Source organism: Harpia harpyja, chromosome 1, assembly GCF_026419915.1.
Source record: "Harpia harpyja isolate bHarHar1 chromosome 1, bHarHar1 primary haplotype, whole genome shotgun sequence".
NCBI lineage: Eukaryota > Metazoa > Chordata > Aves > Accipitriformes > Accipitridae > Harpia > Harpia harpyja.
The window spans coordinates 73,395,595-73,412,521 of NC_068940.1; the positions used below are offsets into that span (position 1 = coordinate 73,395,595).

Genomic DNA, 16,927 nt, shown 5'->3' on the forward strand with positions numbered 1-16,927 from the left:
GTTTTCTTGGTCTTGGCGTATGGACTGGGGGTTTCCTGGTAGTAGGGTGTGAAAAATTGGTCTGTTTAGTGTCATCACTAAAGAAGGGGGAAAATAAAAGATATCTGGCTTTCTGTATAAATTTGTTCTTAGTAAGTTAATCTACAAAGGAACCTACTTGTTTGCTCCAAAAACTTTGAGGCCTGGCCAGTTGTGAGGTAAAAATGAAGCTGATAGGAAATTTGGAACAAGTATTTAATTCTGCTACAAATTCTTGCTGTAGACATGGCTGGTATAAAGTCACTGCACTGTATCTCATCAGAGTTACAAACAGAGGGTATGTGCTTTTTTTCTTGAATTAATTCATCAGCAAAAGTCACATTAACTTAAACCTACAGCTTTCAAACGTGAACTCTGCAGACCAAAGCAATGTTCATAGTTTTGTCACAATGGGCCCCTGTGTTGGCAATGTATAAAACCTGTCCTTCGCTTCTTTGTACAGCTGTCTTCCAAAATGCCCTTAGGTGGCAAAGTGCTTCTTAATATGTTTTTTTATTGCATTGTGTTGTAAGTGAAACAGGGATCTAACACATTGGGTTTTTATCAGGAAAAAAATGTTAAAACAAACTATATACCCTGGATATTTTTTGAAATATTTCATTACAGTCTTGGAATTTAAGCTATGATGATGCTGATGGTATATTTGGAAATAAAAGCTCATTACATCTATCCTCACCATGGGAGTAGAGACCACATCCTGGTTAAATGTCAAATGACTAATTTAATTTTTACAAGTGACTACTTAATTGCAATTTTTAAGTACTTTTCCATGATGGTGTGCAATGCAAGAGCTGTTTCTTGGTTAAGATTGTGGGTTATGTGCATTGCTTCTTGGTTATGCTTATGTTAATTCAGGATTAGGGGATGGGTAAGACAGAGGGGATGCTTATCTGCTAAGTGGAAAGGGGTATTTACTCTCTGATTATTTCTTCTGATTAAGAAATCAATTCCAAGTTCTATTGAAAAGAAGAAGTTCAAGCAACTGCAAAGCAGGGAGCAGTTATTAGCCTGGGAAGTGAGATAAGCCCAGATTTCCAGTTGTGTTCCAGTTCTGTTTCTCAGGGTCCAATTTAGTCTCATAGAGACCCCTGAAATGGTGCAATTTGTGACAGTGCAACCTGAAAGCAGTCCCTTTCCAGCCAGGCTGGAAGATTGCCTGTACATCTGCCTTCATCGCAAACGGTGTCTCTTCTAACAAATTAATTTTCTGTTGTAGTCCCGTCCCAGGTCACTGAGCTACATGATTAGGAGAGGTATTGGTCTTGCAATTTGAGGGACGTCCTAGAACTTCATTGCATTTGTTAACACATGCTAATATGGGATCCACAGGCATAGTCAATATATGGTCCCTTTTCCCTTTACATCTCTTCTCAGATTGTTAGAAGTGGAAGAGGAGACAAAAACTATTTCTGTGCTGTAGTGACGGCATAGTAGCTAATTTTTCTCTTTTGAGCTGAGGATGGGACTTTGAGCTTTCCCTAGGTGATTTTACTTTTGCGTGTATGTGTGTAATGGCTCTGAGTGATTATCCCAGGTAATAAAACTGTTAATATAATTTGCTTATACATCATATTGTCCCTATTTATGTGGTACAGAATGTAGAACTGTCTCTTTTAATACCTAAGTTCGAAGGGATAAAGAAACAACTAATCATAAATACATTTGCTGTTACTGAAACCAGTCAGAATTTTCCCCTTGTTACAGTTGAAATGGAATAAAATCTTGAAAATACTTTGTTGGGTAAGCACTGTCTGGTAGAAGTAAGTATGGCAGGGCAAATCAAATCTCAGTTTTCTGAATCTGAAGATGAATGCTTATTTTTTAAAAAATATCTTTTCTCATGAAAGATTGAATCTTCTTAGATTCTGATCACTGAATAGAAATTCAGGTTGCAAAATTTCTGTAGTGTGTTTTCTGATGACCGCCAAGGTCAGTCTTGAAAGTATACCAAGATTTGGTTAAATATGTTTATATAGAAATTAGTTGATTTTGTTAAGAGTTCAGGGAGGAAGTGGTATTTCAGTGTTGGAGCCTGCAGAGGTTGCATTTTCTGGGGGTGAGGGGATGGGTTTTGGTTTTCCTCTTATCAAGAAGAAGAAAGAAATTAACTGAGAGATCAGAAATTGTTACCTAATCATTTGACTCGAGAAGCAATGGTTTACAGAAAGCTTCCCACCCAATATCACAAGGTTTGTAGTAATATATATACATTTGGCAGCACTTCTCGACCACTAGGATCTGACTTTATATATACTATTGTATATTTAACCTTTCCACCATTTTATCTTTTAAATTGAATGTGGAAAAGATGATTAGTCACAAACAACAGTGGCAAACTTAGGGGAAAGTTTCCCATCGAGCTAAGCCAACCTAATGGCTCATCACTGCTGAAAAGTGATCCTGCTCCCCTTGTTTCACTAGTGGCATAATACTTCCATCTCTTGTAGCATCAGCTCTGTCTTGCTAACCTCACTTGCCATCAGCCGTAAATAAAATCTGTGAAGGTATTAGAGATGCAGACAGTCTCTTTCAAGTAGCTGTTCTTTCTGCCAAAATTAGCGTTTACATCAGTACATAGGTTTACTGGGCAGGGGGTGGCACTGCAACCTGGGAAGTGGATCAGGCTGAAATTTTTTTTTTATTTTCTTACACATCTGAGGAAAAAGTATGGTTAAAAAATAGAAAAATGATACCTCAGAGACTGTCATTGCAAAAATAAGTAGTTTTGCATTACAGTTTACTTTAGTATTAGGTTGCATTCTGTCTTTTTAGTTTTTTTTTTTTTTCCTCTCCTGTCTAGCATTTTAGTGTCATGTCCACAGCACTGAGGAATATTTTGTTTCTCATCTTTAACACTGTCTCTTAATACCGTGGGCTTTTTCTTGCATACTGTAGAGTGTATGCATGCTTTTTAACATAGCTTTACCCTCTTCCTGCATTGGGAAAGCAGATTCAGGATGAAGGGAGTTAGTAATCTGTTGAGTGTTCTGAAATCTCTGTGTGAAGTTAACAAGTAGGGGTGCAATGGGAACATGGGAAGGGCTAGCAGGATCTGCGGGGAGAGGCTGGTCTTGTACAGCAGCAGCCAAAATGCTTCTTTGCCAGGTAATTTCCTAGTTTTTATAGGCAACTATTAGCAGGTCTTTGGGTTTGGTTTTTTTTGTTGTTGTTAGGGTTTGGGGGGGGGGGCGGTGTTTGGATTTTTTGCTCATTGAGTTAGCTGTCAGTTAGGAAGAGCTCTCTTCAATAGAAGCATTGAGGTATTTCATTGTTACTAAAAGTAGCACAGTTATTTTTGAGGATTGATTTGTAAGAGTTAGGAACACTCATTTTTAGTATTGTTCTGGTTTTTTATGTGTTTGCGCTGGTCTGCCAACTAAAATAAATGTCCATGTGTGTTTATTGATTGTTGTAAAATACTTTCTACACAGCAAACTGGAAAAAGGATGGTAAGTTGGTTAGTTTGAGAGGCCCCATAACATGCTCAACAGTGTTTAGTTCTCTGACTTCCATATGAATTCCCCACTGCAAGTCTTCATGTGCCACAAGCATCAATGAGTGTAGATTTCAGCAAGTGGTGCTTATCCTGGGGGCAGTCCCTGAAGTTAGCACAGTGACAGCAAAATGATAGCCAGCAAGGCAGCTGCTGTGTGGAAGTACCCTGAGAATTGCGGGTGGCTGTGGAGGAGCCACAGGTAAAATGATGGCAGCTCAGCATCAGCTCTCAGCATCACTCCAAGAAGGACTTGAAAGTTGACCTCCCCACCCAGCCAGTGGTAGTCTTTGCTCATCTTCTGCATCCTAAAATGTAGAAGCATTTACATCTTTACTAGAATTGCAGACAACCTGGGGTGGCCAACAGCTGAAGGGTGCTGGTGGGAAGTGTGGACGCTTGTCTATCAATTGCATGAGATTTCAGTACCCTGTATCTTAAATGCTTCCTGGCATTCAAGGAGGAAACCGGTGTGAGTTTGTTTAGCTGCAGTGTACATAGTAACTAATGGTGATCTCAGGCAGCCATCCACTACTGGGAGAGATGAGACCGGGAGATGCCTTTCTTTTTAGTCTGTCTTGGTTTTTTTTTTCTTTCCCTCTCTGTTCTCTCATAGTAATAATAAAGTCCTTAAAAGGTCCAGTGTGGCATCCACATTTGGGTCTCATAGCTATTATGGACGTAATAAGGGCCAGGATAGTCTCTAACCGAATGGTCACTAAGAAAATCTTTGTGAAGGTAAGCTGCAAAAAAGTCAAACTAGGCTTTCCTGTGTCTCCTAGAGCACATGCCAGGACAGCTAAAGCAGGATCTTCTGTGTCGTGAGAAAAACTAATTCACCACAGACATCTTGAAAGTGACCACCTTGAGGTCTCCTCATTCCTTCTTGAGGTGTTGCACAACTCAACATTGTTTTTACCATATTGGGCAAAGCCGTGGTTTGTTTTGGTTTGAGCCTCTTGAGATGTGGGCTCTGGGTGGACTGGTCACTGTTTTGGCATCCCAAGGGGTGGAATGTGTGTGTGGACAATCAGATCGCTCAGAGGAAGAGGAGAATTTACTGACATCCACATTCCAGGGCTTGCCTTTCATCTCCTCATCTGCACCACTGTGCTGCAAGAGAGAGGGTAATTAATGTTCCACCACTTGCAGGGACAAAGCTCGAGGGGCTACTGCTGCTTGCATCCCTTGTGTGTGCTGTGAATTCCTCCGAATCTGGGTGTATGAGGTACCTGCACAGCCACAGTGAAGCAGATGATACAGCTAAGGAACGTTTCAGTGGTTTGGTACATGGGCTAAGGACCTGTGTGTTTTTTCTCTATGGTATTCAAGAATATGCATTCATATTATGTGGTCTGTCCATGCTAGTGGAATATAAATGACAAAAGACAAATGCATTAGATCGTCAGTGGTCATTGATATCTCAGCAGCAATATGTTGATTTATATCACTTAAGGAAAGAACCTAGAGGGTTTTTTTGGTTTTGGTTTTTTTTTTTCTGCTTCATGGGGGAGAGGGGAGAGATGTTTAATCAAACTTGGAAAATTCCCTTGGATGACAGCAATAAGTCTAATCAGATGATAGTATTCATGTCAAAGCTGTTAATGTGGTATCTTACCATTTCATTTGTTTGAATGAGATTGCTTGACTTGTAAGCAGATGCTTAAAAACAATTACAGTTTTATGGAGCGTTCTTATTAAATATAGGGGACTCATTGTTCATTTGTTTCTCAAGAGCAATGATGCTTTATTGTGTTCATTCTTAAGTGCAAAGTTCAGTGGATCTGGTTCCTTTATCCCATTTTAAGAATTATATGTTGATCAAGGTGTCTGTGTATGTGTGTGTACGTATGCGCTATGTAGATAACTGACCTATTTATAAAGATGAAATTTAAATTCTTGAAAGTGATTATTTTGATAATTGCAGGTATTAAAAATTGAATACGTTAGAGTTCCTTAGTCTTATTTAAAGTTCAAACCGTTATACAGTTTTGTTTTTTTTAAAAATCAGCTTTTATTTGCTTTACAAATATAAATACGTCATAAATACCATCTCAAATATTTTAAAAACATAAGTTACACAACAATTTTTCTGGCTTCTGAAAATATTTTTTTGCTGAATACATATTCAGTAAGTTGATATTTTGAATAGTACCATTAGAAATGAAGTAAAATACGTCCTTTGTTTAAATTATTTCTAAATATTGAAAATATAAATAGGAAACATTAGAAACTAATAAATACTTTAAATACAATAAATAGTTTCCTAGAAGGAAATGAGAATGTATATAAATGCAAACCATTGTTACTATTTCTGGTTCTTAAAACAGAACAACACTCATCTGCCACATGACAGATTGTAACGAAGGATTGTGCCTGAATTAAAACATTCAGACACTGAAACTCCTGGTATTTTTCAAGTAGCGAATGGCCCTCACTGTTTTCTCCATAAATGAAGTAAAGTCTCGGAGGATGAGGTGCGTGGTGATTTTCTCTATCCAGTTCTTATTGGACTTCAGCTTTGCACGGAGGGATTCCTGGGTAGCGGAGTCTGGGATGATCACTTCATCGGGATTGACTACCTGTGAAAAAGACAATATTGGGGTGCCCTGGTTAAAACATTGTAATTGAGCTTGTTGGAGAGCATCGGTTTATAATATGTTCCCGACCAGCTGCGTATCCACCCTTTCTGTGCTGCGGATGACAGACCCTCCTGGGACCTGTGCTTCCTTACAGCCCTGCTTCTGCAGTGGGGTTTGAGGTATGTTGATGCCTGCTACGATTGCTGTGGAAGAATCAGAGGGTCTCGTCTGATCTATACTGTTTGCTCTGGTTTGAATGCAACATCTGGTGTTGTGGTCCAACACGCTGCACTGAACAGATCGATACCTCTCCTGCTGTCTGCCAACCGTGTGGTTAGCTGGGAAGATGCTGATCATGATTTGTTGGTGGTGATTACCTGTGCTGGCTGCTACAATGTGAGTGATAAGTTAATTGGATGACATTGGAGTATTCTCACATTTTGTAGTAGATTAACAGTTTCCAAAGATGTCAAACTTGTTTAGCTGCTTAATTCTTACTTTCCAGGCAATTAGGCATGTGGGAGACCAAGTGTCACCAACTTTCACTGATGCGTGGGATCCTAACTGCAAGATGAGTAAAAGGAGTTATGTACCTAATGCTGACTGACAGCACTGGGCACCTGGTACCCAAATGCCTTTTAAAAACTTGTCCTATGAAGTGGGTAGGTGACTTCTGAAAATGGGAGTTACTCACACAAATTATGGAGCTGTTTGAGATGATTTGGGGTCTAGAAGTCTAATAGTAAAGTATCTGCTTCATGCTGGTTTTTAGGATCTCTCCTACCCTTTAAAAAGTGGCAAAAGCATGCACATCTCCTTCTGGAACATCTTTTTTTGTGAAATTCAGTAAGATAAGAATATTCTTTCTGTCCAGACTACTTGGAAATGGATTCTGATCAGACATCCAGTTACTGGTATATCCAGCTCCTTGTTGCATGCTGTAAAAGTTTGTATCTGGGTATCCAGACAGGTATCGTGCTGATGGATCTACCTGACCACAAGTGACAGATTCTGTCCTTGCTCTCCTTGCCCAAAATAGCAGATAGACTTATCTCATAAAGAAAAATTTCCAACCTGGAAATCAAGATTCCTCTCTTTCTCAAAAACTCTGTAGTTTCCACAAGTACAGGTTTTGCTTTTGATAACTGTGTTTAATTCTGCCTGTTCCAACTACCTTGATCCTACTAATTTTCCAAAAAGGCTAGTCTCTCCCAGTTAGGAAACGAACTTTCTGCAAACTGATATATCAAGTTGGAAGCCAGTAGTCAGTTGCTGTCTTATGACAGGACTATTGTTCTTAGCTAGCACAGTGTGAAAAAAGCAGTTCAGCTCCCTTTCACTTAAAGAATGATGGACATAAATAAATATGTCAGGAAAGGTATGGCAAACACACAATGGGCTTTTCAGATGCCAAAAAACAGATGCCTTGAAGGAAACAATGCCCTGAGATTTCTGCAGTCCTTACTCACCTGGGTTGGTTCTTACTCAGGCAAATAGTTGCCCTGATGATAAAAGGAGGTAAATATTCATGTTAAGGGTTATTCACGTGAGTAAGAACTGCAGGAATGAAGTGAGTTTTTGAAGTGTGATCTTTCAAAGCTCTCCAAAACATAGAACATGACTGTCAGAAATGAATAGCGTTTATTTTACCAAATCAAAAGAGAATTGGGTATTTGAAAAGAAGGAACATTTTTTTTTCATGATGATTAAAAGCAAAATGTGTGCTTTTCAATAGGCGGCACCTTTTATTTAGTCAAGTTGTTAACTTGACTAAATAACTTGACTAAATTCAAAATTTGAGTTCAATTTAGTAAAAAATTGAATTTAATGGTCTTCCTTGATTTTTAAGCTACTGATCGATCTCTCAATATACCATACAGCTTGGCTTAAAAGTTTGTTTTAGAGAGTTTTAATGATTAATAATATTGTAAAAATGTATTTCTTTTATTTATATGGGTTTTTTTAAAAAGGTACTTATTTCTTCTTGTCAGGGGGTTGCAACATTAAAAGGCTCGGACTGAACTGTAGTTCTACAATTACGAACAAGCTCCCTGAGAAATCTTATTTCTGTCAGCCAGGCAGCGTTAGTATATTTATTCTTAAAACAATGACGCATTTAATTGTTGGTTTGGAAATTAGAAATAACAAAGTAGGAAGAGGAGTTGTTTCTTTAAGAAAAGAAAAAAAAGCCTTGTAAAACCTGTAAGTTAGTTGTAAGGGTAAGTATCTGAGCATTAAGGAACCGTCACCTGTTTCTGCTGAGAGAAATGAAAGTGGGGGATGTTCAGCTTCACATAGCATCCTATTTCTCTGAGTACACATCAGTGCTAAGCCATAACAATTATTGGAGTGAATGCAAAACCAACTCACCATCTGTCTTATGGTATGTGCCAGGTGCTCTGTACTATAGCACAGCGATTCAACGTTTTGCTTTTCACTAGTAAAAGTTTCTTGTATGTATTCAAGGTACGTCTGAAACGTATAAAGCCCGCTGGAGATTTTCCTCAAGCATTTATCCTGAAATGAGAGAAAGGTGAGAAAGTTACGTACAGCTCAGAAATGCCTCGGTCGCGATATTGCGGGTGCGGCACAGGTAAGCAGGTGACGCTTATGCAGAGCGTGGGGGTCTGTGCCATGCCAAAGCCAGCTGGAGCCGGCACAGATCTCCACGTCGACTTCCACGGTTTTTTGGAGCAGGTTAAAATTGCCCCAGGTAGGTAGGGTTAGAGCAGGAAGGAGAGGGGTTCCTTGCCTCATCGAAGCCGGCGAGCAGGCACCCGTCTTCCTCTGTCACCTTGGGGAGGTTGAGGTTGTTCTGGGCGAGCATTTCCATGCTGTTCTTGCAGACGGTGAACTTCTCGCACATCTGGGGAGAGACACCGAGAGCTTTCGTCGCACCTCGGCCGGGAGGCGGCCGCCCCCGGGCCGGCTGTGTGCGACTCCCCGGGCCGCCCCGTACCCACCTCCTCCTGCAGCTGGGCCGCCCGGGCGTGCAGCAGCCGGGCCAGCCGCACGCAGTCGGGCAGCGCCGCCCGCCGCCCCGCCGCCTCCTCCGGCTCGGCCTCCCCCGAGGAGTCGGCGGCGGCGGCCAGCGGGGCGGCGGCGGCCCGCGGCAGCAGCAGGAGGAGCAGCAGCGGCGGCAGGGCGGCGGCGGCGGCGGCGCGGAGGGCGGGCGGGCGGCGGCGGCCGGCGCGGTCGCAGTCACGGTCGCGGTCGCAGCCCTGGGGAAACTTCATGGTGCGGCTGCTCGGCTCCGGCCCCGGGCCCTTCTCGTCGGCGAGGCTGGCGGGTTGAATGAGCTCCGGGCATCCCTGAACGTGTATTTATCGAGGGGGCTTCGAGATTATTCATGGCCCGGGAAAATCCGGCATGAGAACACGGGGGTGTGTAGGGCAGCGGGCTTGCCACAGAGCCTTCGCCCCACCGGAGTGCGGCGGGATTGTGAAACGGGGCCGGGGGGGGGCAGCCGGGAGCGTGAGCTCATCGCTCTCCTGTACCCTACGTAGTAACTCCTTGAGGGCCGTGCTGCCCCGCCGCCGCCAGCGGCTCACCTGTCCCCGCCGGGCCGGGGCCGGGGCCGGCGCCGGCTCCAGCCGCACTGAAACTCTCGGAAACCATACGGACGTACATACCCGTGTACATACGTGCTTTACGTATCGTACGGATTTTCATGTGTTTGTCTTAATGTTTTATAAATTTTATGTTGCGCGCATTTATCTCTGTGTTTTAGCTATTTTTATTGTTCGTATACGTGAAACTACACGCGCGTGTCGAGGTGCTGAGTACGTGTAAGTCCTAAGTTGCCTCTCTCCCTGCGAACTACATATGGGAAGGATGAAATACATCACGTTCGTACACTTTAAATGCACAGAGAATGAACCAAAGCCAGCTCCTACAGCTCTGGCGGGAGGGTGACTGCGGGAAATGCCACGCAGTTCCCTCTTATCTGCCACCTTATCTCATTCTGCCTACCTGGGAGGTGTGTTGGGAATTTTAACCTTTCACAGAGGGACTCTTCACCCAGGGCAAGTGTGCCCATTTGGGTTAATCTTGTAGAGTGGGGACTGAGTTAAACTGTGCAAGGCATGCTGACATTGAACTTTGGGAATGTCTTGACCCGATTTTGGGCAAACTGACTATTTTTTTTTTTTTTTTTAAATGAAATCCGTGCTGTTTTCTCATGTAAGAAAGACCAGAGAAAGAGCTGATTCAGCTTTGGGGGGCACTAACAGGAGGGCGCAGAGCAGGGAGAACAGAACATGGGGCATAAGAGAGACGAGAGAGAGAGAGACGATACAGTGACTGAACTTGGGTGTCCTCATTTGGACTCTCCCTTTTAAAAAAACCAGATGCTGCTAATTCAACAGACTGCAGAGCTGTCATGGTGAAAACTTGTCACCCCTCTTCTGTCAGCCATCAGGCACATGTCTGCAAGGAGCCCCACCATGGACTAAGGTAAAACCCAGTGCTACCGGCAGCAGCAGGAGACCTTGCTTGCTGAATGCTGTGAGTCAACTAAATGGCTGTATAAACAGCATTCCTAGATGGAAAAATAAGGTCTTTCAATAAAGTAGGAGAATTACTAGGGCTGCAGTATTTTCCACTCTGATTTACTTGTGTGTTTGGTTTGAGTGTTTTTTCTTTCTAATAATCCCTACTGTTCTACAGTAGTAATACAACCACTAATGCTTATTTGGATATTATGACTTCAGATTGTCCTGTTGATAATAAGACAAGGAATACAACTACAAAGATGGTGGTGGTCTGTAAAAGTGTTAGTTTGTATGTGGAAGAAAATGCCAGTTGTTGGTAGACTGTTCACGAGTGGAATCGTGACGATGACTAAAGGAATAACTTCCAAATGTCTTGGATGAGGTGGAAAGCTCATGTCCAGTTCCCCTGACATATTTCCAGTTGAATCCCTCAAAGCTTGGAATGAGGGATCTTGAGTTCCTACAGAACTTGTAAAAAGTGCAGATGAGTTCTTTGTAGTCCATCAGGATGTGAACACTTCACTCATTCTAGAGCTCATTTCTTTTAAGGATCTTTATATTGAGCATTCACTGACATTACATGGTCTGTAAATGCTTACATGCCTCTCCTCTACATTTTCTTGAGTTTTTGTGGTACAAAGCATTAGTAGCATCTTCAATAGTCTTCATCAAAAATCCCAAGCTTCAAAAACTAGAATTTTTTTTTTTTCCCCACTCATTTTCAAATAATGGCTGGCTCCACTAAGAGCTTGAATGTGTGAGTGTTAAACCAAGCTGCCCTGTGCTGTATTTGAAGTGAATAGGTTGAACAGGTCATTAATATCCTGTGTTCATGTTTCTCATAAGTAAACATTGCTTTCAGAAGCTGCATGTCACCAAGAGTGCTGGTGCACTTGACTGACGGCCCTTTGCTTTTGTGGCTTTGCAAGTTCTTCAGTTCTCTGTTGGTTGTTTGCTAGAGAACTGCAGAGTTGTTTGGGGATTTTTTGATGAAAAGCTCTGGGGATTGCTCATTTTTTTCCCTAAAGGCAGACTTGCATCATTTTTAAACAAGGCTAGGATGTGTAGTAATAGGCTTAAATTTTTTTTCTTGAGTGTATCATATGCAAATACCATGAATTTCCATGCCTTTAGGTTTAGAGGAAAAAATCTCAGCTGAAAGCTGAAAATCTTGAGAAGAGAAATCATGCCACAGTCTTCTCTAGCCAACTTCCAGGCTGGCAGGTATGCAGTGCTAGGTGAAAGAGGTCCTGGAGATAACTGTTCTTGGGGAATACCTGAATGCCACAGGTCGCTTTAAATAGACACATCTCCTTCAAATCAAAATGATCGCAGGCATTTTCACTCCAGATGGGAGTATTGTAACACTCGCCAGTGAACTTAGATTTGCATTAGGAGCACTTGCTGCTGTGGCTGCACTGAGAAACGGCATCAAGAAGTGATTCCACAAACTTTTCTTGTGGAAGGAAGGTAGCTCTTGCTTTGTCTCCATCACGGCGCCGTGTGCCTGGTGTGGTGGTCATGCCTCTTCACAGGGCTGCATGAGGCACCAGAGCAGAGAACTGGCTGAGCTAGAACTACCTCGGTGGCATTTTGTCTTTCACAAGCACAATACCTGCACGTTAACTGTTATCTGGCTTGTTTGTGTTCATCACCCACTATGGCAACCCGCTGTTTTGACAAGGATCCCATTTTATGAGTATTGTGTTTTAAATTATTGTTGGGCTGTGCTTCTATAGAAAATCTCTCTCCCCCTTTAAAAATAAATTGGCTGTAAATTCCACCTCTGTTTAAGGAACTTCTTGGTTCCCTTTGAGCTCTCTTCTAAGCATGAAGGATGAAAATTCGAAGAAGTTGTATGACAAAGGAGAAAAGTGAGGTTTTTCAGTCACTGGGGAAGATGATGAAGCTGAAAAGAGAACACAGCGAGGAGCCTGAGTGTATGGGAGGTACTGAATGGTATAAGTATTTGCTATCTTTATTGTTTGCTATTTTTAACGTAGTACATTAGACATAGATTGTGTTTTACAAAGCATGCAAAGGGCATGTTCTCTTTCCGAGGAGCTTGCTCAATGCCAAAGGAAACCAAAGGGTTGTCAGTGTTTATCCATAAAGTAATCACACTCGTGAATGCATACCAAGTCTAGTTCAGTTCGGTAACCATAGGATCTATTTCTCTCTTACATAAAAGTTTGATATGTTTCTCAATGAGACATCTGTAGGTCTAAATGTGTTTACCCTCATTCATGCCTAATTTTTTGGTGCCCATAATCCCTTTATCAGACTATTGTCTCACTCAGATTGACATTTAGCTGTACATCCTCGTTCTGCTTTTCCTGGTGATTGCCTTTCTGTGACATTGTAAATTACCTACAGATAACCCAAGTTATATAACAATGTTTTTGTTTTTCCTGGAGAGCAGCAATGTCTTTCTGCATTGGGAACAGAAGTTGGGTGGTATCAGTGGTTATTTTTGCCACTGTATGCAAAATGATGCAAGAGATAGTACTTCTCATGCTTTGGAGAGCTTTATTTCTGCATCAGAGCTTAGAGCTTAGAATAGGGAAATAGACCTGACTGTGGGTAGATGTAATTTATATCCCATCTGAGTATAACGAGACATGTAGACTGTCCAGCTGGAGGCCTATCTTTCACATATGCTATAAAGTGGTAGTGCTGCTTAACAGGGCCACTGACAAAAGTATTGTAACTCCATCGCCAGAATCAGATGCAAGGCTTCCGTACGTTCCTTTCGGGAGATAACATTTCATTAGCAGTTTGTATGTGTTGGAAATTTTTCTTAGGAGATGGGTAACTAGAAAACCAAAATGCACTATGCACCTGCAATAACTGTTGTATGATTTCATGAAGGCTTTCTAGCTCAAGGATCCTGTAGTGACATGGTGGAGCTGCTGTGGGGTTTGCCACTTTGGTCACACATTTGGCCTTACAATCTCGATGAGAAACCTGAATATCACTACTCAGGAAGTGCCTTACACATTGGGGTTTTTCGGTCGGTCTTCCTTTCTGGGTGAGTTCTAGCAAACTCCTTTATTGTTCTAAATGGAATTTGTGAAAGGGAACCTACTGATTATAGCAGGAGCCCTTTCTAATTACATGCCAACACACTATAATAGGATTAATAGGTTGTGCTGGATCTGTAATCTTCACTCTTCCCACATGGCTGTTATTGAAGGAAAAGCATCCTCGGGGCCAAGCTGGCTATAAGGACTTTGATCCCATCACCAGAGGATTCAGGTGGTCTAGGTCCAACTAGGTTTTTCCTTCAGATGGCCAATTAGATGGTCTGGTGCTTTTTATTTAGATTGCTCAACCAGGATGTGGATGTTGAATCATATCCCTTCTCTATCTAAAGGGATTATGAATCCAGGTTTGCTACTTTATAGGAAAGTCCCACAACTCCTAAGAATAATCTTGGCCAAGACGTTTTCCAATCCCTCCTCTTAAAGTGAACCATTTTTTGTCACAAAGAGGAGGTCAGGAGTCTGCATGCCACCTCGGTGGGCTGACCTGGATTCCAGGCGATATGTGCTCAAATACGTAGTACAAGAAATCCGGCCCTTGGGCAGAAATAGAAAGTGGTTTCAGGGCGCACTCTGACCTCAGAGCTGTTGGGTAAGCCTGGGCATGGGTGAGGGCCTTGCTTCCTCCGTGGGCTGCCTTGTGGGAGGGAGCTGGTCTGGACAGTGAAAACCAGGAGGGTTGGGTGTTGGATCCTCCCCGGAAAAGGTTCCAGGCTGCCTGGGAGAGATGCCTGCTTTCTGAGGGGGAAAAGCTCCTCTCCCTGGAGTTTCTTATGGGCTGGTGCAAGAGCTCCTCACGCAACAAACCAGCTCTCGCTTACCCCTTCCTTGGCGGGGGGGGTCTGCCCATGCCTGGCAGGGGAACACCGCGGCTCTGCCTGCTCCAGTCAGGCGCTGCTCGCTGTAAAGTCCCCTGGTATTGTTCATCCCAAACACAGAATGTACTCCATTTCCCCCACTGATGTTAAAAATACATGCGAAACCAAAAGTTAAAAAATAAAAACCAGAAGCAGTCTAGTTGAACCGCTCTGATCTGAAAGCCCCTGGCTCTTCCCTACGCCTGAAGCTACATGCGACAACGGCAGTTCTGGTGTGGAGAGGGAGCACATTGGGTATCTCCCTTTGTACTTCAGCTCTGCAGCATCACGCCTCACTCCCTGCTGCTCTTGCTTTCATCTTCTTCATTGTTATTTATAAATGCTCAAATCCTGGGATTTCTGTGGTCTACTTTTTTCTGATACTGCTGGTCTGGACTTGTCGGGATGAAGTGCTTAGGCTTTCAAAACGTGTCTGTGGGAATGCAGCAAAGTATATTCTCTTTATTCCCTGTGAATACAGTAACCATTGGCAAACATGAACAGAGAGCAAAGGCTTTGGTCAGAATTACACGCACTTTTAAGAAAGGATAAGTTAAACTTTTGTGTTTCATTTCACAGTATTTTCATTATGCGTTTGTAATGGTCTATGCAAAATTTCTGGTGTGAAGTTGCATATTTTATACATTTTGTAAAATTGCTACTTTCTAAAATTTTATTTTCTCTACTTTGTTTTTTTAAAAAAGCATTTTTTAAAAGTCACATAGAAGACATTCCTTGGAGACTGCTATGCAGTTATCAGCTATGTGCTATGTCTCCTGTTTAGCCTGGGCGCCACATGCCTATTTAGTGAAATCTACTGCTTTCTGCCTGACATTTAGCCTGTGGTTCCACAACTGTTATGAGCTGATATCAATGTGGGAAAGACACTACCAAAAGGAGTGTCACTGCCAGTCCGTAGTCTGACTTCTGCCACGAGTCACTTTTTCTCAGCACCTCCCATGTGTGTCAGCTCCGGTGTTTGGGCAGCTGTGTCAGACTGGCGAGAGGATCTAGTTGGAAACTAAGCTACCAAAGGAATTTAATAAAAAACAGTTTTCACTGGGATCCGTTCTGTGATCTAAGTCACTGTGTGTCTGCCCAAACGCTTGTGTCAGTATGATGGAGCCAGCTGCAATACCTCACTCCTAGGACGGTACCAATAACAAATAATAAAAATCACTGTGGCTTTGTGTTGAATATTAAAAATGTTTTACCTCATCTCAAAATACCATTCACCTCTCATCTCCAAAGCAGCACATACTCTTGAAACCAGACCAAAAAAAGAGAAAGTTTTAAGACATTGACTTGTTCATCATTTTTTATTAACAGACAAAGCTAGTAGTTAAATTCAATTTGAATTCATGAAGACTTTTGTCTCCCCTCCTGCTTTCAGCTCCAGATTATGTTTTGGATATATTTGCTGTTCCCTGAATGGTCTTTTTGGCCAGCCCTACCCCCTTGCCAATGGAAAGCCATTGCACATGTCTTATATGCTGTTATAATGCCACTGATTTTGACTGGACTCCTCTTGCCTGATGAAAGAGCAAAGAGATTCAAGCTGAAGAGTTTTGCAGCTGCTGAGCACTGTCAGTGCATGCTTTGCCATCCGAATAGGTAAGTTCACAGCTGACAATTTTTTTCTACTAAGCCATGTGGTGGGGTTGCAAGACCCTTTAGACTGCAAATTTCATGAGCTCCTAACCTCTGGAAAGCAGAGCTTTTGAAAGGAGCATTGGCGTGTGGACAGGTGGTGAAGCCAGAGCTCCCAGTGCTCTTGGGTCTACTGAGAACCGCTGCAGAATCAAAAGCCTGCAAACAGTCAGCAAAAGAAAGCTGATGTTTTCTGGCTTCTGATGATGATAAGAAATGCATGGGAGGTCCCCTAACATCTCTAGAATTCCATTACTTTTTGTTTCATGTTTCATAGTTTCCTTAATGTGTCCGTATTGAACAAATTTTTGTATATTTTTCAGAGAATGGGTCACAGGGGTAATGAAAATAACTGTTTCTCAAAAGGGAAAGGTCAGTGTCACACAAAGAGAAAGCTGTTTTAGAACTTTCTCAATAGTATGGTAAAATTACTGTAAGAGGGTGAACTCAATGGCAACTTTTCTATTGAATTCATTAAGAACCTGGCACTGTCTTATATGTAAAAGGAAAGACAAACAAATGGATAAAGTGGGAAATGGCTTCTACCATCCCTCCTACTTTCTGTACAATTTCTTCACTCTCTTCTGAGCCTCAGCTCCTTCTCGTCATGCTTTGAGAAAACTTTTCTAAAAGTAGTACCATTAGAACAAAGGCTAGCACAGTAAGAAATATATCTAATTTTTTGAGCTCCCACAAGGGACAAAACGAGACAGATCATCTCAGAAAAGGAGGAGCTACTGGTCCCAAACATTAGATGACATCTGCTTGA

General features: G+C 42.2%; 1 protein-coding gene across 1 annotated transcript; it reads right to left on the bottom strand.

Annotated features, from left to right (window-relative positions):
- Window positions 1-5,368: 5,368 nt before the first annotated feature.
- Window positions 5,369-9,350, bottom strand: IL6 (interleukin 6). Its single transcript, XM_052778357.1, has 4 exons — window positions 9,078-9,350; window positions 8,867-8,980; window positions 8,481-8,631; window positions 5,369-6,110 (listed from the first exon to the last, which is right to left on the bottom strand). Exons 1-4 carry the CDS (start codon window positions 9,348-9,350, stop codon window positions 5,923-5,925), a joined length of 726 nt encoding a protein of 241 aa, XP_052634317.1. The 3' UTR covers window positions 5,369-5,922.
- Between the last annotated feature and the right edge of the window lie 7,577 nt (window positions 9,351-16,927).